The 17,613-nt window shown below is 39.0% G+C and overlaps 1 protein-coding gene across 2 annotated transcripts in view; it reads right to left on the minus strand.

Moving 5' to 3' along the window:
• Positions 1 to 2,507: 2,507 nt before the first annotated feature.
• Positions 2,508 to 17,613, minus strand: part of flot2a (flotillin 2a) — a 17,856-nt gene continuing 2,750 nt past the window's right edge. The window contains exons 2-11 of one of the 2 annotated variants that reach the window (XM_035666123.1): positions 16,865 to 16,946; positions 14,250 to 14,340; positions 9,866 to 9,989; positions 8,803 to 8,921; positions 8,594 to 8,707; positions 8,329 to 8,448; positions 8,027 to 8,241; positions 7,742 to 7,925; positions 6,938 to 7,087; positions 2,508 to 5,896 (exon numbers count right to left, since the gene is read on the minus strand). In XM_035666123.1, coding sequence (XP_035522016.1) covers positions 5,846 to 5,896; positions 6,938 to 7,087; positions 7,742 to 7,925; positions 8,027 to 8,241; positions 8,329 to 8,448; positions 8,594 to 8,707; positions 8,803 to 8,921; positions 9,866 to 9,989; positions 14,250 to 14,340; positions 16,865 to 16,946 — 1,250 coding nt within the window. In that variant the 3' untranslated portion in view covers positions 2,508 to 5,845. Of the gene's footprint in view, positions 5,897 to 6,937; positions 7,088 to 7,741; positions 7,926 to 8,026; positions 8,242 to 8,328; positions 8,449 to 8,593; positions 8,708 to 8,802; positions 8,922 to 9,865; positions 9,990 to 13,645; positions 13,737 to 14,249; positions 14,341 to 16,864; positions 16,947 to 17,613 lie in introns of both variants that reach the window. The other variant, XM_035666122.1, reaches the window with a different exon arrangement.

The following is a 17,613-nucleotide window of genomic DNA, read 5'->3' on the forward strand; positions in this document are numbered from 1 at the left end:
GAATTACATTTTTCTTCCCTATTTTTTTTTTTTTATCCATCTGTCATTATCTGAGGGAACGTCATGTTTCCATTTCAGAGGTATGAAACATCTGGCCCAGGAGTAATGTGAGCCACTTCGGATTTTTTCCTTTAATAAGAGGAGGTTTGTTTCCCGTAGGGAGGCCTCCAACAGAGCTGTGGTTTTAGGTTAACTGGCACAACAGCTACGTCCTTAAAGGTTCTCAACATAATCACCATTAAGTGACTGACTCATGTCGAGTGTGGGAGATAAATGCCACACTGTTATGATATGCTTATTTCCTATTTAAAGCAAAAAATAATCCGCATTTATCCATTGAATTATACAGCTTGTGAAGAGAGAAGACAGACAGCGGTGGAATATGACTAAGTGCATTTACTACATTTAGTATTTCCATTTTATGCTACTTTATACTACTTCTAAATATTATACTTTTCACAACAGTAATTACTAGCATATTAAGATTTTATATTCTAAAAACATGATAATCTTATAAAATACAACACATCTGTGGCTTGTGACTGCTTACAAATAATAAATATAACAGTCACAGGCCATCTCTCTGCTGAATGAGTACTTTTACTTTAAGTACATTTAGCCGATAATACTTATATATTATTATTATTATAAATATTTTTCTTTAGCAGGATTTTGCATGCAGGAACTTTACTTTCAAACACTTTTTACATAATCGTATGGGTGACTAAAGTAAAGGACCTGGGCACTTCTTCCACCACTGAAGATCAGTTGTCCAGGCCAAAAGAAGCGTGAAAGGCAGAGGGAACATGTAGGCCATGTGCACAAGTGAAGCACATGTGTACAGGCCAAAATGAAGTTTTTAGTGTGTGTGTGTGTTGGAACTGAAGCTGAAATATGTTATTTAATTTACCTAGCCAAGGAAAACCAAAGACCAATTGGAAAGAATCGTGTTATCATACATTTTTACAACACAGTAAAAAAGCTAGAAACTCCATCCCAATTGCTTTTATTGCAATCAACATCATCATGGTTATGTGGCAGTATAAAACAACGTGTGTTTGAAAAGATTAAAGCTGATATAAGATGTTCACAGTGACAGATTTCCAGGTTTTACTCACTTCAAGTTAGATTTTCCTTCAATACAGAGATGATGATGATGAAAAAACACTCAAACAACTGCATCCACACCCACAGTGCTACATAATTAGCTTGTAATCAGTTATATAAATAAATGTGTTATTTTATTATTATTAGAAGTAGTAGTGACAATAGTTTTCTATGGTCATTATTCATTAACAACCGCAGTGCTGGAGTTTGTTGCTGCAGTATCTGCGTCGTCTCTTTGTGAGATGATGAGACTGCCCTCTTCAGGTTGCATATGAACTGTCCCTGGGTCAGATTATACAGCCGTGTGGTGTCAAGTTATACCGACTCCTTTCAGCCTATCATGCAATTTTATTTTCTTCATCTTCTTCACAAGGACAATGCACATTAATCAGTGTTTCTATAAATGTGCCAGCCAGCTCTTTTTCAACTGCAGTCCTTGAAGTGACAAACACAGCACAGTAAACACAAGATAAATCATACTTCTTAATAAAATACAAACAGAACTAGTTTGAAAGTTGGTCAAATAGTAATATAACACTAAACATGTAAGCTCACCTGCACAATTGTAAAAATATGAATGTCACATTGTTAATGAAATACTAGTAAATACATGCAGACATACCCAAAGCATGCAAAGCAGACCATCTGGCAACAGGCACGGGACACAAGAAAAGTTAGCAGCAAACATACCAAAAGCTTATAAAATATGATGTTTTGTTTTAAATGAAATTACCCAGCAGTACATACAAGTACAGCTGAAAGGATTAGTTGATTAATCAGGTAATCAAAAATTAATTAGACAGTATTTGCATTTGGAGAAGGAAGGTGTCACTCTGGGTAATTGTGACAGCACTTCTCATAATTTCAGAATTTTTATGAAACACACAATCGATTAATTATGAAAATAATCATCAGATTAATACATAACATTAAAGATTTGTTGCTGTCCTATACAAAGTAGTTCAAAATGAGCTCTATCTCAACAAATGACAATAAAATCCTGCTTTTACATGAATAATAATAATCTAATGATACAGTATATGATAGTATGATGTTATCTGCGCTGAGAAAGAACAGCTTGCTACAGTCCAGCTTGCCATGCAGCTGCTGTTAAGCATGTTAGGTGTATACAGTACCTACGAAACTTTCATGGCAGAATGACAGTCCCAAAAAAACCCATATATTTAATTATTAACTGTTAGTCATACTCATTAAGTATGGGTACATTTTGAGGAAATAACAGTTTAACAGTTTTGTCACCAGACCTCTGATAATGTCCAGCTCAGTGGAGGTCACCAGCCAGAGGACACATCTGCTCCTCTCACCCTTCTCACGCTCAGGCAATGAAATTTCTGTGCCTGAATTTAATATTCCGTAACAGACAGACAGCAAGGCCAACAGGAAGTAGTATAACATTTATTATAGGGTGGCACACAACACAGAATAACATGAACACATGCTTAAAATGCGATGCTGGATCAGTTGTCCAAAGGCCAGTGTTACATGAGAAGCCACAAGATAAATCTACGTTATAATTTGAATACAGATTATAGATTATTTCTATGATAGACAACAGATGAAGACAAGGGTTAAGGCGTAGGTCTGTTTGGTCTTTAACCACATTCTCCTCTAAAATGCCACTTGGAGTATCAGAAAGTTGCCTCCGTTCTGATTAGTCAATGCAAATTAAAAAAAATAGTTATTTTCTGGCACAAAATGTGATGGACAATTTAATGAATGACAGTACTTTAAGAGGTCCAGATTCCAAAGGAAAAGCTGTAAAATGCTACATCTCATCTAAATATATATATATATATATATATATGTGTTCCCTGGTACATTTGCATTGCAGAATGTCATTATACATAAAACAGAAGTAGAAAGAGGAAAGCTTACAGCTCAACATTATACATGTATAACATATTCTAAAAGTTAGTCTCATATTTATCATAGAATACCTCATCAGTGTATGATTACCACAGTCAACATTAAAGTATAAATGAACTCCTCATTATTTAACAAAGGCACTGTGTACAGAAAGAAACCCTACTTTTCTAAGTAACAGGATTATTTTAAGCATTTTTTTTTTTAGCTATTTGTATCTTTTCACAGATTGGAAACGACCACTCACAAGCTATTTAAACTGGGTCCGATATGTAAAGAACATAATGCAACTCGCCACCTTTCAAACAGCCTCATGATTCTGCAACTGCTCCAATTATCAGCTCGGAGACTAAATTAGGCAGGTTAGTTTAGTGTTTTTCTATCCTAATGGCTGCCAGGGACTGGTGCAGTCTATCACTCGGGTGTATAAAAAGGTTCCACGTTGACGTCTGAGTGAAGACGAAAACATCATCTATTATGCAGCTAAGTTAAAAAAGACATCCATGGCCCAACCAGACCACACTGTGTAAACTGTCAGAGGGCTCTGCCAGGCTGCACTGAGTTATTGAAAATGGGACAGTGTATGCACGATCAGGATCTTTGTCAGGGTTGAATGACTAATTACTGATATCAGACATAATAAAAAGACTGGCCATTTAAATTATGGTACAGAATATTATATATCAACAGATTAATAATATTGTATTTGCAGCAAGCCAGGCACTGAGCACACCAACATTTACAGGAGGGAAAACGGCTGCAGAAACACATCAGAACTTCGAGGGAATTATAACATTCATGTCAAAAATAAAAACAAGATGAAGTTTGCTCAGACCAAACAAGCCACAAGCTTCATGTTTATTCACAGACAATAAGGAAAATGGTGTGACTGACATCTTCATGACAGTCTGTGGCAAAATAACAACACATTTAAGGTCACAGATGAAAAGTGGTTCAAGATCATTCACGATTAAAAAAAAAGGGGCAGCCCGACCTAACTGTGTGCACAGCAAGCAGGCTGGATAAAACAACTGAGGTCGATAAAAGAAGATGAAGTTTAAATTTATAAACAGGCAGCGACAGCAAGCTTATTTAGTTTGGAGAGTAACTCAATGTGGGTTAAAATCCTGCCATCTAGAGGTTGAATCATCCAACTGCTCCCTGTGTGAGATAGTGCTGATGTAACACTGAACCATCACTTTGGACACTGGCTTTCATCTGGCTCTCAGTGGTTAAATGATTGTAACAGACTTCATGTAGTAATTAGAGCCAATCGGCAAAAAACAAACAAAAAAAATTGTTGCAGCAGGAAAACTGCTCCAACTGCTCGACTTTGACATTTACCCAACTGAAGATCTCCCGAGCACAAACAACATGTACCACCTCATCACATGCTTATCCTCCAACGGGCCGACTGAATGCAGCATTAAATCCCTGCTTTGTCATCACAGACTGGGTGCGGTCAGATATGAAATACAGTGGCAACTTTCAAACCAGAGAAGTACGGGATGCCTTGGTAGTCGATGGGTTTATAGCACATGCCACATGGTCACAACTGTAGCCAGTCCAATCCCAGCTGCATGTCATACCCCCACCCCCACCGCCCCTCTCCATTTCCTGTCTGCCTACACATGTGACTATCCAATAAAGGCAAAAATCCGCAAAAAGAAATCTAAACAAACAAAAAAAAAAAAAGGTGAATATGTACAGTCTGCAAAAGTGAACATGTCAAACATCTGAGAAACATTATCACATCTGAGGAAGAGGACTAACAGAGAAGTGATTAATAAAGAAATGTTCAGTAAGCCTGGCAGGCATCTTTTAAGGCTAATCTTTTTTAAAGTATGGCTTTGTGTTATGCATTTGCTTAACGTTTATATCTGTCCAAACACGTGACAAAAGTGAAGAGTAAACACTACTGTTAGTATAAGCAGATGTGAGGAGAACAGGGAACAATATTTAAACGTCATCCATCTATAACACGGTGATATACTCTGACATAAATCTTACTAAAGCCAAACCGCTGTCCTAAGGGCTGGGCACTTGAGTGGTGAACAGGCACTGCCCATCAGAATTGAGAAGACAGACAACAAGACAATACGTTGCGAGGTAAGAAGTATCCTACAAGTGATTCAAATATCACTGATATTGTAGTATACTGTAAATTTTACAATCACAGTGGGTGAAGATCTGCTGAGCCTTAAGTGTAACAGCGATTTGGTAATCCATTATGTTCTCTGAGTTAGACAGAGGTCTAACTAATTACTAACTAACAAATAAGAGTTTTAAAACAAAGAGGAAAATTAAAATAAAATAAAAGCTGCCTATCCACTCTGTGTTCAGTCTACTTCACACTACTTTACTAGCTGGGCTCTGAGCATTAGATAAATGACTGTGATGAAAAGACAGGAGCTGAGACACAACACCTCCACTCTTTCCAGCACATTGTACTGAAGACGGTGGTGTTTCTCCTTCTATAAATTACCACATTTAAATCGGGCAAACTCAGACGTGTGTCTCTCAAAAATACCCAGCTCTGCTTTGGATGGCCTGTAGGAGTGAACAGGATTGCAGCATATAATCCTGGCAGTGTGATAAGAATCAGTGTGTCTAAAACAACAAAAACAACACAAGATGCATACAGTCTGGTCCTTTAGATGTAAGGCCCCAGCTAGTTTGTTTCCTTTAGAAAATTAAAAACCTCTTAAAAATATAAAACACCTCTTTCATTGGCATCAAGTGTTTCTTGTCAAAGGCATTTGCATAAGGGGTTAGAGGCTGAAAAAAACTATTGTCATGCTAGAGGCAGATATATGTCGAAGGATTCAGAGTAACAAGTCTGTGGCCTGATTCATCACATGGCTGTCTGGCACTGTGGGCTGACCATTTTCTGGAGCAGAGGAATCTGTGGGATCAGAGGACATAAGGATTAGTTGGCTTTAACAAAGAGTAACAAACATAAGGGCCTAGCACACAGTGCTGTCACACATTCATAAACCACAGCTATATGATATATTCCTCTGTCACAGCTATTTACCACTTCAGAATGAAATATGAAACTAGAAAAAGACAATTTCTGGAGAAAATACAGGTGACTACTGCTGGACATGGATGCTAATATAAGGACATGTATTTTTTTATGGACACATTAAACTTTAGCATCCCCTGATGGCCAGTCATAACTAACAAGGGGTTGGTGATAAGCTGATCAAATTATGGCCAGTTATTTTGAGTTATGACCATTTACAAGTATCATGTCTCTATAACACCAACTGTAGACACAGTGCATTTAAACAGTACAACGATCAATTATAACCTCTCTGCTGCATCAAACAACAGTAGAATAACTTAAAGCTCATCCAAATACGTTAAAAATTTGAAAAACAAAATGGCTAAAAATGAAGGTAATTATTTTATTTGCAAAAAAATTTGCATTAATTTAATTAAATTAATTAATTTAATTTTTAGCTACTCAGGGGGCAGCTGAACTAGCTGAACAAGTTGAAAATAAAACACTGACATATTATCACATTCTAAAGTTGTTATGGTGACCGTGTGAGCAAACAGTTGCCTATTCACACAGAACTTTTATACTTTGTTCATAATGTGGGTGGTAAAATTCTCCATGTGGCTTCCCAGGCTGAAAAGTCCCTGAAGACTTGAGTGATAAACCAACAGCATGGAGGCTGCAGCTTGGCAAGATGGAGGTTTGAGGAGCGTTGGCGGGTGTTTGTGCTCTATTAAGTGCCCTCGGGTCAGCTGTTGTAATGTTTTATTCCATTGAAAAGTTAATTTTCTAGCAAATATATACGGCTCAACAACAGTTTTTGTTTAAGAAATTCAAACAGTCAAATTTTCTAGCAATCATACAAGAATACAGCTGATGCTGAGGATAACACTAGGCAAAATTCACAGGAGGGGTCTGATGAAATATATGAACTCCCACCTTAGTCAGATCCACTCCAGTGAGGGCGTTGACAGACACGGGGAGTTCAGCTAATAGACGGTTCACCTCTCCAGTCACGCGGTTGCCGTCTCCACTCAGGATGACAATCTCATTAGTCCTGGACAGGGGTGCAGCCACCTTGCCGGCGATCTAATAGAACACAGCGAGCGTCCGTTTGTTATTTCACTGACAAAGACACTCCTCATACCGTCTATACATCTGAGGATTGACAGGTATTTATATACATGTATTGCCATTAATTCTGTTTCTGTTTGGTACCAAAATCATCAGTGTCTGATAAATAGATCTGACCAGTGTGTATGCCAATGCTTCAACAAACACCATGTTGAAGAACTCTAGGGAAATTAACCTAAATGTGAGAAAGTTAGTACTTGTAGCATCTGTAAAGCACAAGTGTTAGTTAATTTTGAATGATCCACATGTAAACGTGTCAAGTGTAATAAGGAAACATAAGAAAAGGCACTCTTCTTGACAATGGCAGATTGTTTCTCTTCTTATTTACATAGGACAGTATGTTTTAATGCAGTTGATCCATAAGGGAATTATCTGATGGTGAAGATTAGCTTGCTGATGTTTGACAATAACCTATAATAATAATAATATTTTACAATATGTGTGTAATTCTTAGCATTCATGCAAAAAAAACTGTTTAAAGAAGACACAGAGATGACTTTTGTGCCAATCTCCCAATGAAGACATTGGGTATTCAGACCAATAAACCAAACTCCCCAAATGTTGGTGATATCTTTTAAAACCAGTGGTGTATAAACGTATACCACAGACCTTGGGCAGAGCCTCCAGGACCAAAGCAGTCTTGGCAGCATCGCCGTACTGCTGGTAGGCTTCAGCCTTCAGCCTCATCTTCTCAGCCTCTGCCTTCCCCACAGCTTCAATGGAGGCAGCCTCTGCCTCACCTATGAAGCGGATCTTCTCGGCCTCTGCCTGCGCCGTCAGCACCTTCTTTGTCCTGGGGTTAGGGTTGGACAAGCAGCAAGCATTAAACATTTAGTATGGAGACATCAAGACATGATGCACGGTGCGTTGAAGGGTGATCTGTGTCCCACTCACTTCTGTCCCTCAGCCAGCTGCTGCATCTTGTAGGCTTCAGCCTCTGCAGGTCTCTTCACAGTGGCGATGAGCTCCTTGTCAGTGCGGGCGATCTCCTTGTCCTCAATAGTGATCTGCTTCTTTCTCTGCACCACCTCGATTTCAATCTCCTCCAGACGGATCTTCTGCTGCTCTTTGGCCGCCTGCAGCTCATACGCCAGCTGGGCCTCTGCTTTCTAGAGAGGCGGGAGGTTTTATTCATATATTTACTCTCATGTTTGATTGTTGAAGATTTATTCAATCTAAGCTATACAACTTGATACCTTTGTGTTCACTTCCTGGTTAAATGAAGCTTTCTGCATTTCCAGCTCTCGTTTGGAGTCGGCCATTTTTGTGTCGGCTAAGAACTTAACGTCCATCATTTCTTTCTTACACTCAGCTTCCTGTAAAAAACAGTGTGCAGAAGATAATGACAGGGAGATGGATTAGGAGCAGTTTGGTAATGTGATATTAGCTATTAGCTAATAGCAATCAGACAATGGATGTTTTGTGCTTGCTTGTAGTTTTATATTCGTCTTATGGCCTTACCCTGATGCCAGCATCTCTCTCTGCCTCTGCCACTCCAATGTCTGCATCCCTCTGTACTGCAGCTGTCTGAGTTTTGCCCAGTGAGCTCAGGTACTCCACTTTATCATAGACATCCTATCAGGAGGAAAAAATAAATATGGAGATACAGTATGGTTAGTAATTCAATTATTCTGATTGACTGATGACATGAACATGTCCATGTCTCAAACCTTGATGGTGAAGCTGAGAATCTCGATGCCCATGCGGCCGACATCAGGTGCAGCAACCTCTCGCACCAGAGTGGCAAATTTGTCTCGGTCCTGGTAAATCTGCTCAACAGTCAGGGTGCCTAAAAGGATGGAAACTGTGGTCAGTGCTTTCCCATTAAATAGTTGTTATTCAAAAGGACCAGTGTGTAGGATTTAGTGGCATCTAGTGGCGTAGTTGCAGATTGCAGCTCACTCGTTTCAACCTCCCGTTCTAAGTGCAAAGGAGAAACTACGGTGGCTGTGAAACTCCAACCCCCTATTTAGTGCCAGTGTTTAGTTTGTCAGTTCTGTTCTACTGTAGAAACATGGCGGTTCAACATGCTGACTCCATGTAAGACGACCTACTCTTAGACGTGACATTGACAAAGATGGGCAGTATGTTAGGAGAGCGCAATGGGCGAATGATCTGCGACATTGTCAGATATATACAGCCTCATTGTAATCCTCTACAATCAACTGATATATAACACAGTAATGAATTAAGCTACACTTCACAGCAGCTTTTACAGTTGATGTTTGAACACCTCCCCCTCTGACGCAGAAGAAGTTCTACATAATTCTTTTGTGACAGCAATGTATTTGAATAAACAGGAGCAGCAGTTGCAAGGTATGTCTGTCAGTCGGTTTCCTCGTGATTATTTTGATCAATCACTCTGTATTCAAGTCAACCATGTTTTACCAAAATGGAAATTAAACTGAGGAAAGCTGAGTCAGTACTTAAACCTGGCTCTAGGCTATACACAACCACCTCTCTGGTAAAACTGCTTCACACAGTGACTCAATTGTGGTGAGGATCTTACCTCATACTGAATGAAACTGATAAAACAAATTTTTGATGGCTAATTTTGCTACATGTTTTGACTTCATGTTGCCAAAATAAAAATAAAAACAGAGGAAACAAGACAAGATCTGATGGAGCTATCTTGTCTTTGTCTCCCCTTCTTCTCTACTTTGCTAGATTATCTGCCTAAATAAAACAAAACAAAATCAAGCAGTGACAATGCAGTTTTGGCAGACTACCCACCAAGGATGGCACGCAGGTGACCCTCGAGGGTCTGCAGGATGACACTCTTGATCTCAATGACTGACTTCCCCAGGAACTGTTCACAGGCATAACCCAGCAGCTCATTTTCTGTCATCACCTTCACCTGGTGCCAACGTGGACAAAGATCGTCAGCTGAACACACATCCACAAACACAAGGCACAAATACAAATACAGGCCCACATGGAAACACGACAGATACTAGCTTTTGTGGTATCATCCAACAATCATTTTCTACCTGCTCAGTTACCACACATCATTCTTTTCTTTTTACATTTACAGTACACCATCAGTAATGTATAGAAAACAGCTTAAAGCAAAAAAGAAAGCATAATATTTTGAATGGGAAATCAATCACAAATAGAATTTGAAAGAATGTTACAAACTCTGCAGTGTATTAGTGACATGGATGCACGAAGGCTGGGTTGTTTTGAAGTGCATCAAACTTATAGTCATGTATCATTGCTATTGATTTGGCAAAAACACCTTGCACTGGTGAGCTGCTTCAATGTTTATTTATACAGGAAAGGGGACTGTAAACACACTACTAAATCAACAGCCTTGGGGTGCTGATCACTGTAAATATACTCTTGTAAATTTATTAAATTTTTTAAACTCCTTTTGGGCTTATGATGACGAAGTAAAGCATGTACTTGTAATGAAAACATTACTCTTAACACTTCTTGATGCATAAGGATATATTCCCGGTTAATGAAGTTCCCAACATCTTAGCTAGATTTGTGCCAACGACAATTCAGCAATCTACTGTATGTTTCTATTACAAAAATAATTAACAGGATCATTTACAATTGAAAGAATTAAATGAGGAAAAAAATCATTAGTGGGATCATTTACAATAAAATTACACAAAAGGAAAATAAATGGTAATGATTTTAAGACAAACACAAGGGCAGACACTGACAGTAAGAGAGGCCACTTATACAGTCAGGAAATTAAAAAAAAAATGGTGTTGGACAGAAGGTTATGGGTGATGTTGTACTCCACTGGAGCTGTAAAAAAAAAAGAGAGAGTGAGCTGGGTCCTTAGGCGAGAGGTCTGCACACGTTTTTCTTTTGCAACATGCACTCATGACAGGAATGAGGGCAACACAAAGTTGGGGAAGATGGACGTCATTCCAAGGAAACACATGTCTGAAAACAGAAAAGGCTGCAAGCCAGCCACAACAACCACACACAGGCCAGCTCAAACAGACAGCAGGGGGAGCTGCGCTGCGCCCAAGACTGGAATAAATAATTGTGTGCAATGGTTATTTCTTGCTCTTAACTCCTGACCTCCTACCCCAACCCCACCATCTCATTCATGACACTACCCTTCCTCCCCCAAACCCACAGCACATTTAAGATACAGCAAGAGCCAGAAAATGCTTTTTTAAAAAGGTGATAGATTTGTCTTGTCCTTCAATTGATATGGACTGCCAACTGACCAATATGTTGTCAAAGTAGACAAGAATATTCCCACTGAAAGTCACATGACAAAATGTGATTGAAACTAGCGAGTGTGATTTATATCCAATTGAAATAGTGAAGCTAAAACAGTATCTTCGATTAACATTCTGCTCTGGTTTGCTTTAAATTGCTGCCTTCCTCAAAGTCTAAACATACGTGTCTCTTAAATTTAAGAAGGACACACAACTCCTGTTGCCATGGTAGACACACTACACAATGGCTTGGGCTTAGGTTGGACCATTCAAACAGTGGCATGAAGGCTCTGTGAAGTGAACTGTGTGAGAGTGAGGGGCTGTTCAGCTCCAAACAGTGGGCTCATTGTCAGCATGCATATAAGAACACACAGAGGAACATTGGCATGACTGTAGCTAAAATACAGAACTGATAATGAGGCATCTTCTTTCCAACACAGAAAGGAATACTGGCATGCGGACAAAAAAAAGGGAAATTAATAATATCGTTTGCATGAAAATCAAGAAAATAGTGGTATATTATGTTTCAAGTTCTTAAAGAGAAAATCCACCATTAAAAAAAAAATCAGGTTTTACTACATTTGTTTAGAACTCACAAGAAGTTTTCTCAACACAAGATATTCATGACTATCATGCCAGTAGTCAGTCATTTGCACAGAAGGTCCAAGGTCAAGAACAGCTACCAAGAGGTAGGGATTCAGTTTGTTGCTCAGAGACAAACTTAAACTGGATTTACCATAGATGCAAAGGGTAACAAACAGTCCTCCTGTGGATAGTTACAGCACAGGTTTTGAGTTGTAGTTCAGTCACTTTAGGATTGATAGAACCAATACACTAGATAGATGTATTGTGTATGACTTTAATTATATTCCCCACAGTATTGCGTTTACTGTGTTTCATTCACTGTGCTAGACCGCAACAACTGCGGAAAGCAGAAGGTTTGTTCGATGTGTGTTATTGCGTAACAGCAGATTACTGAGTTCTTCAACTTGCCTAACGTTCACTACCAACAGTATCCATCAGCTTCAGAAACTTGTAGGAGAAAACACAAGCAGCCCAAGCTGACCAATCACAGTTCTTGCAGCCTCCATGGCCACGTGGTATCCCTGTAAGCACTGTCATCCCGAAAAGTAGTTCAATTTCTTAACAGATCAGTTAAGGTGTAGGTATTGGTACGGTTGCTATGGCAGAATCTAATGCAAAACTCTGATGCCTGCTTAAGGCAAGCAAAACCTAATCATTTTTCATTTAGTCCTTGCTGAAAAAGGTTTTTATCTCCTCCATGCTCGGTTGCTACAACATCCATTATTCTGCTCTTAACAAGAAAAATATGAACTGACTACAGCTTGTGCAGAATGCTGTCGACCAAGAAAAAACCACTACCATTACTACAATCCCTGCTGCACTGAACTGACTGCTTGTTTTTAAAGCTTTAAACTTGTGCTTGCTGACCCTGAGAATGTTTGAAATAGTTATTTTATAGTATATTTTTTAATTGTTGTTTTCTTTCACTATTGTATTTTAGTTTGCCTGTAATCATATGCTTGTTTTTATATACTATATTATGTATTGAGTGTCCAGGTCTTTATGCTGCCAACTTTTATCATGTATCCGTAGTTACCCAAATGGACTGTGGAGTAGATATATAGTGAATCTTATTTAAGTTGGATTTTCTCTTTAACATCTCAAAATTGTCAATCTAAAAAAAAAAAAAGGAAAAAAAAAATCATTTTGAAAGTGAACAGGATCAAACAACCAAATAGCAGAAAATAAAAACACACAAAAATAAATAAATAAATAAAGCCGCTGACACTGACACTAAAATGCACATCAGGCTCTACACAGACTTCTCCTGACACACTAAGACCGAGTTCAGACTGAAAATTACACTGTCAACAAATGCAAGAGGTTACATTGGTGTGTGTGTGTGTGCTGCTAACAGGTAGCAGTGAGACAATAAAAATAAATAAAGTACAAACCAGGAATCCAGATTGAAGGCTTAGCAGACACAACTGAACTCAGCCAATTCTGTGATCTCAATGAAATGAATAAGGAGGCTGCATTTTTGACACAGTGCGACTGTCGGTCTGAATGCACGCTCGGTCATTCTGCCCAGATATGGGAGGAAAAAAACATGCACACAACAATTATGTATCTATCTTAGTGTCTTAGTAAAAAATACAGGTGTGCATCTTCACTTGAGCCCTCTGTATGAAATACCACCTCTGCTGTGATTATGGGGTGATTCCAGAGAAAAGGAGGGTGGGGATGTGTGAGTTAGTGGAATCTGTACTGGCATTCCCAGAAAAGTGTGATGATTTACCTGAGCCACCCCAGTGACAGTAATAGCTACACCCTCCGCTGTCTCTACATCCTCACACTTGGGCTGCAGGGTCATAATCTCAAGCGTTATCCTGTGAAGAATGTGGAAAAATATAAAATAAAAATTGACATGTTCGGAGGGAAAGCAAATGAAGGGAAGGGCAAGAACACAAGGAAAGAAACAGGACAAAGTGAAACCATTCACCCAAGGACTCCAGATCACTAACAACGGGGAAAAATTAGATGCTTTCAAGAGTTCAAATCTTGTAGGATTTAGATTTTTGTGCAGCTTTATTTAAATGACTCAATTTGTATTCTGCATTGGGTTCTTCAAATCATATTTTTAGCCATTTCTATAGCCTTCATTTATTGACCCCGTTGCCAAGGTGACTCAGAGTTCAGCTTTATGGCGAAGCCCAAGTTAGTGACAGCTGATTGTCTCCCTGCTACTGCCGAAGGAAAAAAGCCATGAAGATGAGACAAACAAACACACATAGACGTTAGCTTGTTAGTTGAACCCTTTTCCTGGGTCTTCCTTTGGTCTCGAGCACCAGCCACTGCTTTTTCTCTCTTTTTTTTTTTTTGGGTCTTTTGAAATGCATTACCTGAGCCACCCCTGTCACATCCAGGGGAACACCCTCCGAAGTTTCGATATTCTCACAGCGACAGAGGATGGTCATAACCTCCAGAGACATTCTACGCAGGCAGGCAGGCAGGCGGGAATAGCAGAGGCAAAACAGTAAGTTGGACAACAGCTGTTAGGAATGTCAGTAACCAAGGTCAAGAGGAAGAGGGAAGAGGGAAGGTGTAAAGGCACAACCTGACCTCCCGTTTTCCTGTTTTAGCGCCAAAAGCTGTTTTCATGTATGATGTGACATCTCTTACAAAACCGGAACCAGAATCGTCACAGCTACCACACAGCTTCTCTCGTCTCTATCTGTTAATAAATGTTTCAGTAAACTGGGACAAACATCCATAAGGTGAAAACTCAGTGTTGAAAGGATTCTTTAACCCAGCACCTCTCCAAGTTTACATTTGTATGGAGATTACACAGGAATGTCCTCTACAAACAATCATTATGCTCCACTTCAGATTATGTTTCAGAGCTAATAAAACAGCCAGAGCTCTTCTTTTACAATAAATACTGACTTGGATCCATTGTTGTCTGTAGTCAAAATACATGAAAGGCTGATTGCAGCAACACTTGGAGACTCTCTGGTTGAAGGCTCCACCTCCCACTTCTTTCCAGAAGAATTAGATCAATGAGTCACAGGCCTGGACATTAACATGATTACAGCATCACAAGCGGGAAGACACACTGCCTCCCCTTGTTTATATAATGGTGTCCAGCTACTAGCTTATGCACACAGGGCTTTTAGCTCAAGTGGTTGCTACTTGGTTGAGAGGAGCAAGATCATCTCTCCCGTTTCTATCATCCAAGAAAGCAAATGTTGACCAAACTGCACATGACCAGAAAGCTGAATAAAAATAGACTAGAAAGGGTTCCTGGGACAGCCTGTCTCTAAATGGGGATTTATAAATCCAGCCGTGCATCAACTTTATTTTATTGTCGAGCTCTACCATTACGTTTCCTAGCAACAAAAGACAGAGAGCACCAATCAATGGGAAATGGGTAACCTGAAGGAGACACACTAGGGCTGAGACAGGGTAAGATACACCATACAAAGCAAAGCAGGTTAGGAAAGTAGAAACAAAGAGGCAGGCAAACACCAAATAACACATAGATTAAAACCAGGAGCTCCAGAGACAAAGAATACTATCACAGGTTACTTCATCTTCATATGATTACTGTACGCTATCTTTTACACAGAGTTTGTAATAGCTAGATGTTTTGAAAAAACACCTCATGCAATTGAGGCTGTTAAGCAAAAAATGAATATACAGAAACACAACTACATACATTTGTGATCACTCAGACATGAAAAAGTCTCACAAGCTGGCCATATGACAACCCAGACTCTACTCTGTAGACAGTTTCATTGCAAACAAAAGCTGCTTCACTGACATTAAATCAGCACCTTTGAACCCAGTGCCACAACTCTGAGATTTTACACATTTTATACATTTTACAGTAAGTAGCTTTAAGCTTTACAGCAGGTCAAAGGCCAAACAAACAAGTCATCCTCCCTTTAAGTGTCATTTTTTCAGCTGCAGATTTCATCTCTTGATTAAGATCAGACTAAAACTTTTATTATGTGGTTTTAAGCTCTGGCAGAAACAAAGCCCAAATTACATTTGCTTAATTATTATCAAATTAATAACATATGCAAATCATTTGTAATTTCTCTTTTTTGCCTTAGTGTCAGTGTTTCAGAATGGGAGTTCAACAAACAACAAGGTTAACAGTTTTTTCCCCCAATCATTTTGTAAATATTATGTTTTTAACTTTCCCTGACCTCGCTATTATGTACCATCTGTTTATCTTTCCAGCTTTTCTCAGAAGCTGGTTTGATGGAGCTGCATTTAAAAGAAGCGGGCCGTAGGCCGCTATGTTTACACATTTGGTAAACATTTATTTTTAATATTGATGTTGTTTATTTACCATAAAAACCTTAATAAAACTTAACTTTTTCAGAGTATCTGCAGTTTCACAAAGCTTCATTTAAAATATCGACATTCTTAATACCTATGAAAATGACTATTTTCAAAACAGAAAAAAAAACCCTTGTTATTCTTAAATGTTTCAGCATAATTCAGGCATTTATCTTATTGTCAACAAATCCAACGACAATAATTGAACAGTGCATTTGGTGGGAACTATTTTTAGTCGTAGATTAATGCGCATTTGGTGTCTGTATTTAGAGCATCAGGACAATGTATGTGTGACTGACTCTAAATAAACTACATTGCCCATGTTCATCACTGTGAAGGAACCCATGTGATGCAGCTCTATGGCACAGAGGAATAAGCTACATGTATAACAGGCCTTTTTTGACACATACAATACTTCCATCAGTTTGTTGTCGGTTTGTTTTTTCCATCAAATTTGTTGACAATAAGAAAAACATATAATATCACTAGCCCTATCATTTAATTACATGTTGACACACGGCCAAACCTGGTGCTTGAGAAATGTGTCCGTACTTGGAAAGACATGATTTGCTGTGGTCCAAACGAGTTTGTCATTATATGTAATGACAAACTAGTTAACAGACGTTGATATTTTCTTTGGTCTGGAGCCAGAGCAGACAGGTCTTACCTCTGGATGTCAGAGATGAGCCACCAGGCCCAAGCCCAGCCTCCCACAACATATGTCTTCTGATCTGAGCCACAGCAGCCACCTTTGGAACAACACAGACGAAATGGACGTCACATGGTTATAATCAACACACACACACACACACACACACAAAACTGTAGTAGCATCAGTTAATGGCAGTCAGATTTGATTTGGATTGTTTAACCATTAAAAGAGGATAGAGCCGATATTTTACACTAATGACGTATCAAATGACAATGTGAAAGGCACTGTTCGTAGTGCTGAGAATCATCAGCTGAATCTGCAGCTCTCCTCGGTTTTGCAGAGGTTTATAATATGTTTCAGCTCAAGGTTTAGCTCTCTGGCTACAACATGACTGTTTTGGTGTTGCTCTATAACTTCTGAATGTATAACTCACACCTGCTGCCTCTAATATCACCAGATAACAGTCCCCCAAAAAACCATACATAGAATACATTTATGCTAATACACAGTCCTATATGCAAGTAGAGCAACAGATTTGGTGTTATATCCCCAGTAGCTTAGAGATAGAAACAAGTGACCCAGTTTTAAGGTTGTTTAGATGATCATGTGCTGCTCAGCAAGTCATCAAAACCACTCCATCTTCCAACCACAGCAGCCACACCGTTAGTTCCTCTACTGTTACACTGCAAGCATTTTACTTTTCTTGATTTGACATTTCTTCTCTCTCTGACACACACACAGTGTATGTGTACACTGTGTGTGTG

This window comes from Morone saxatilis, unplaced genomic scaffold (assembly GCF_004916995.1).
Source record: "Morone saxatilis isolate NCDOM2014 unplaced genomic scaffold, NCSU_SB_2.0 Contig20, whole genome shotgun sequence".
NCBI lineage: Eukaryota > Metazoa > Chordata > Actinopteri > Moronidae > Morone > Morone saxatilis.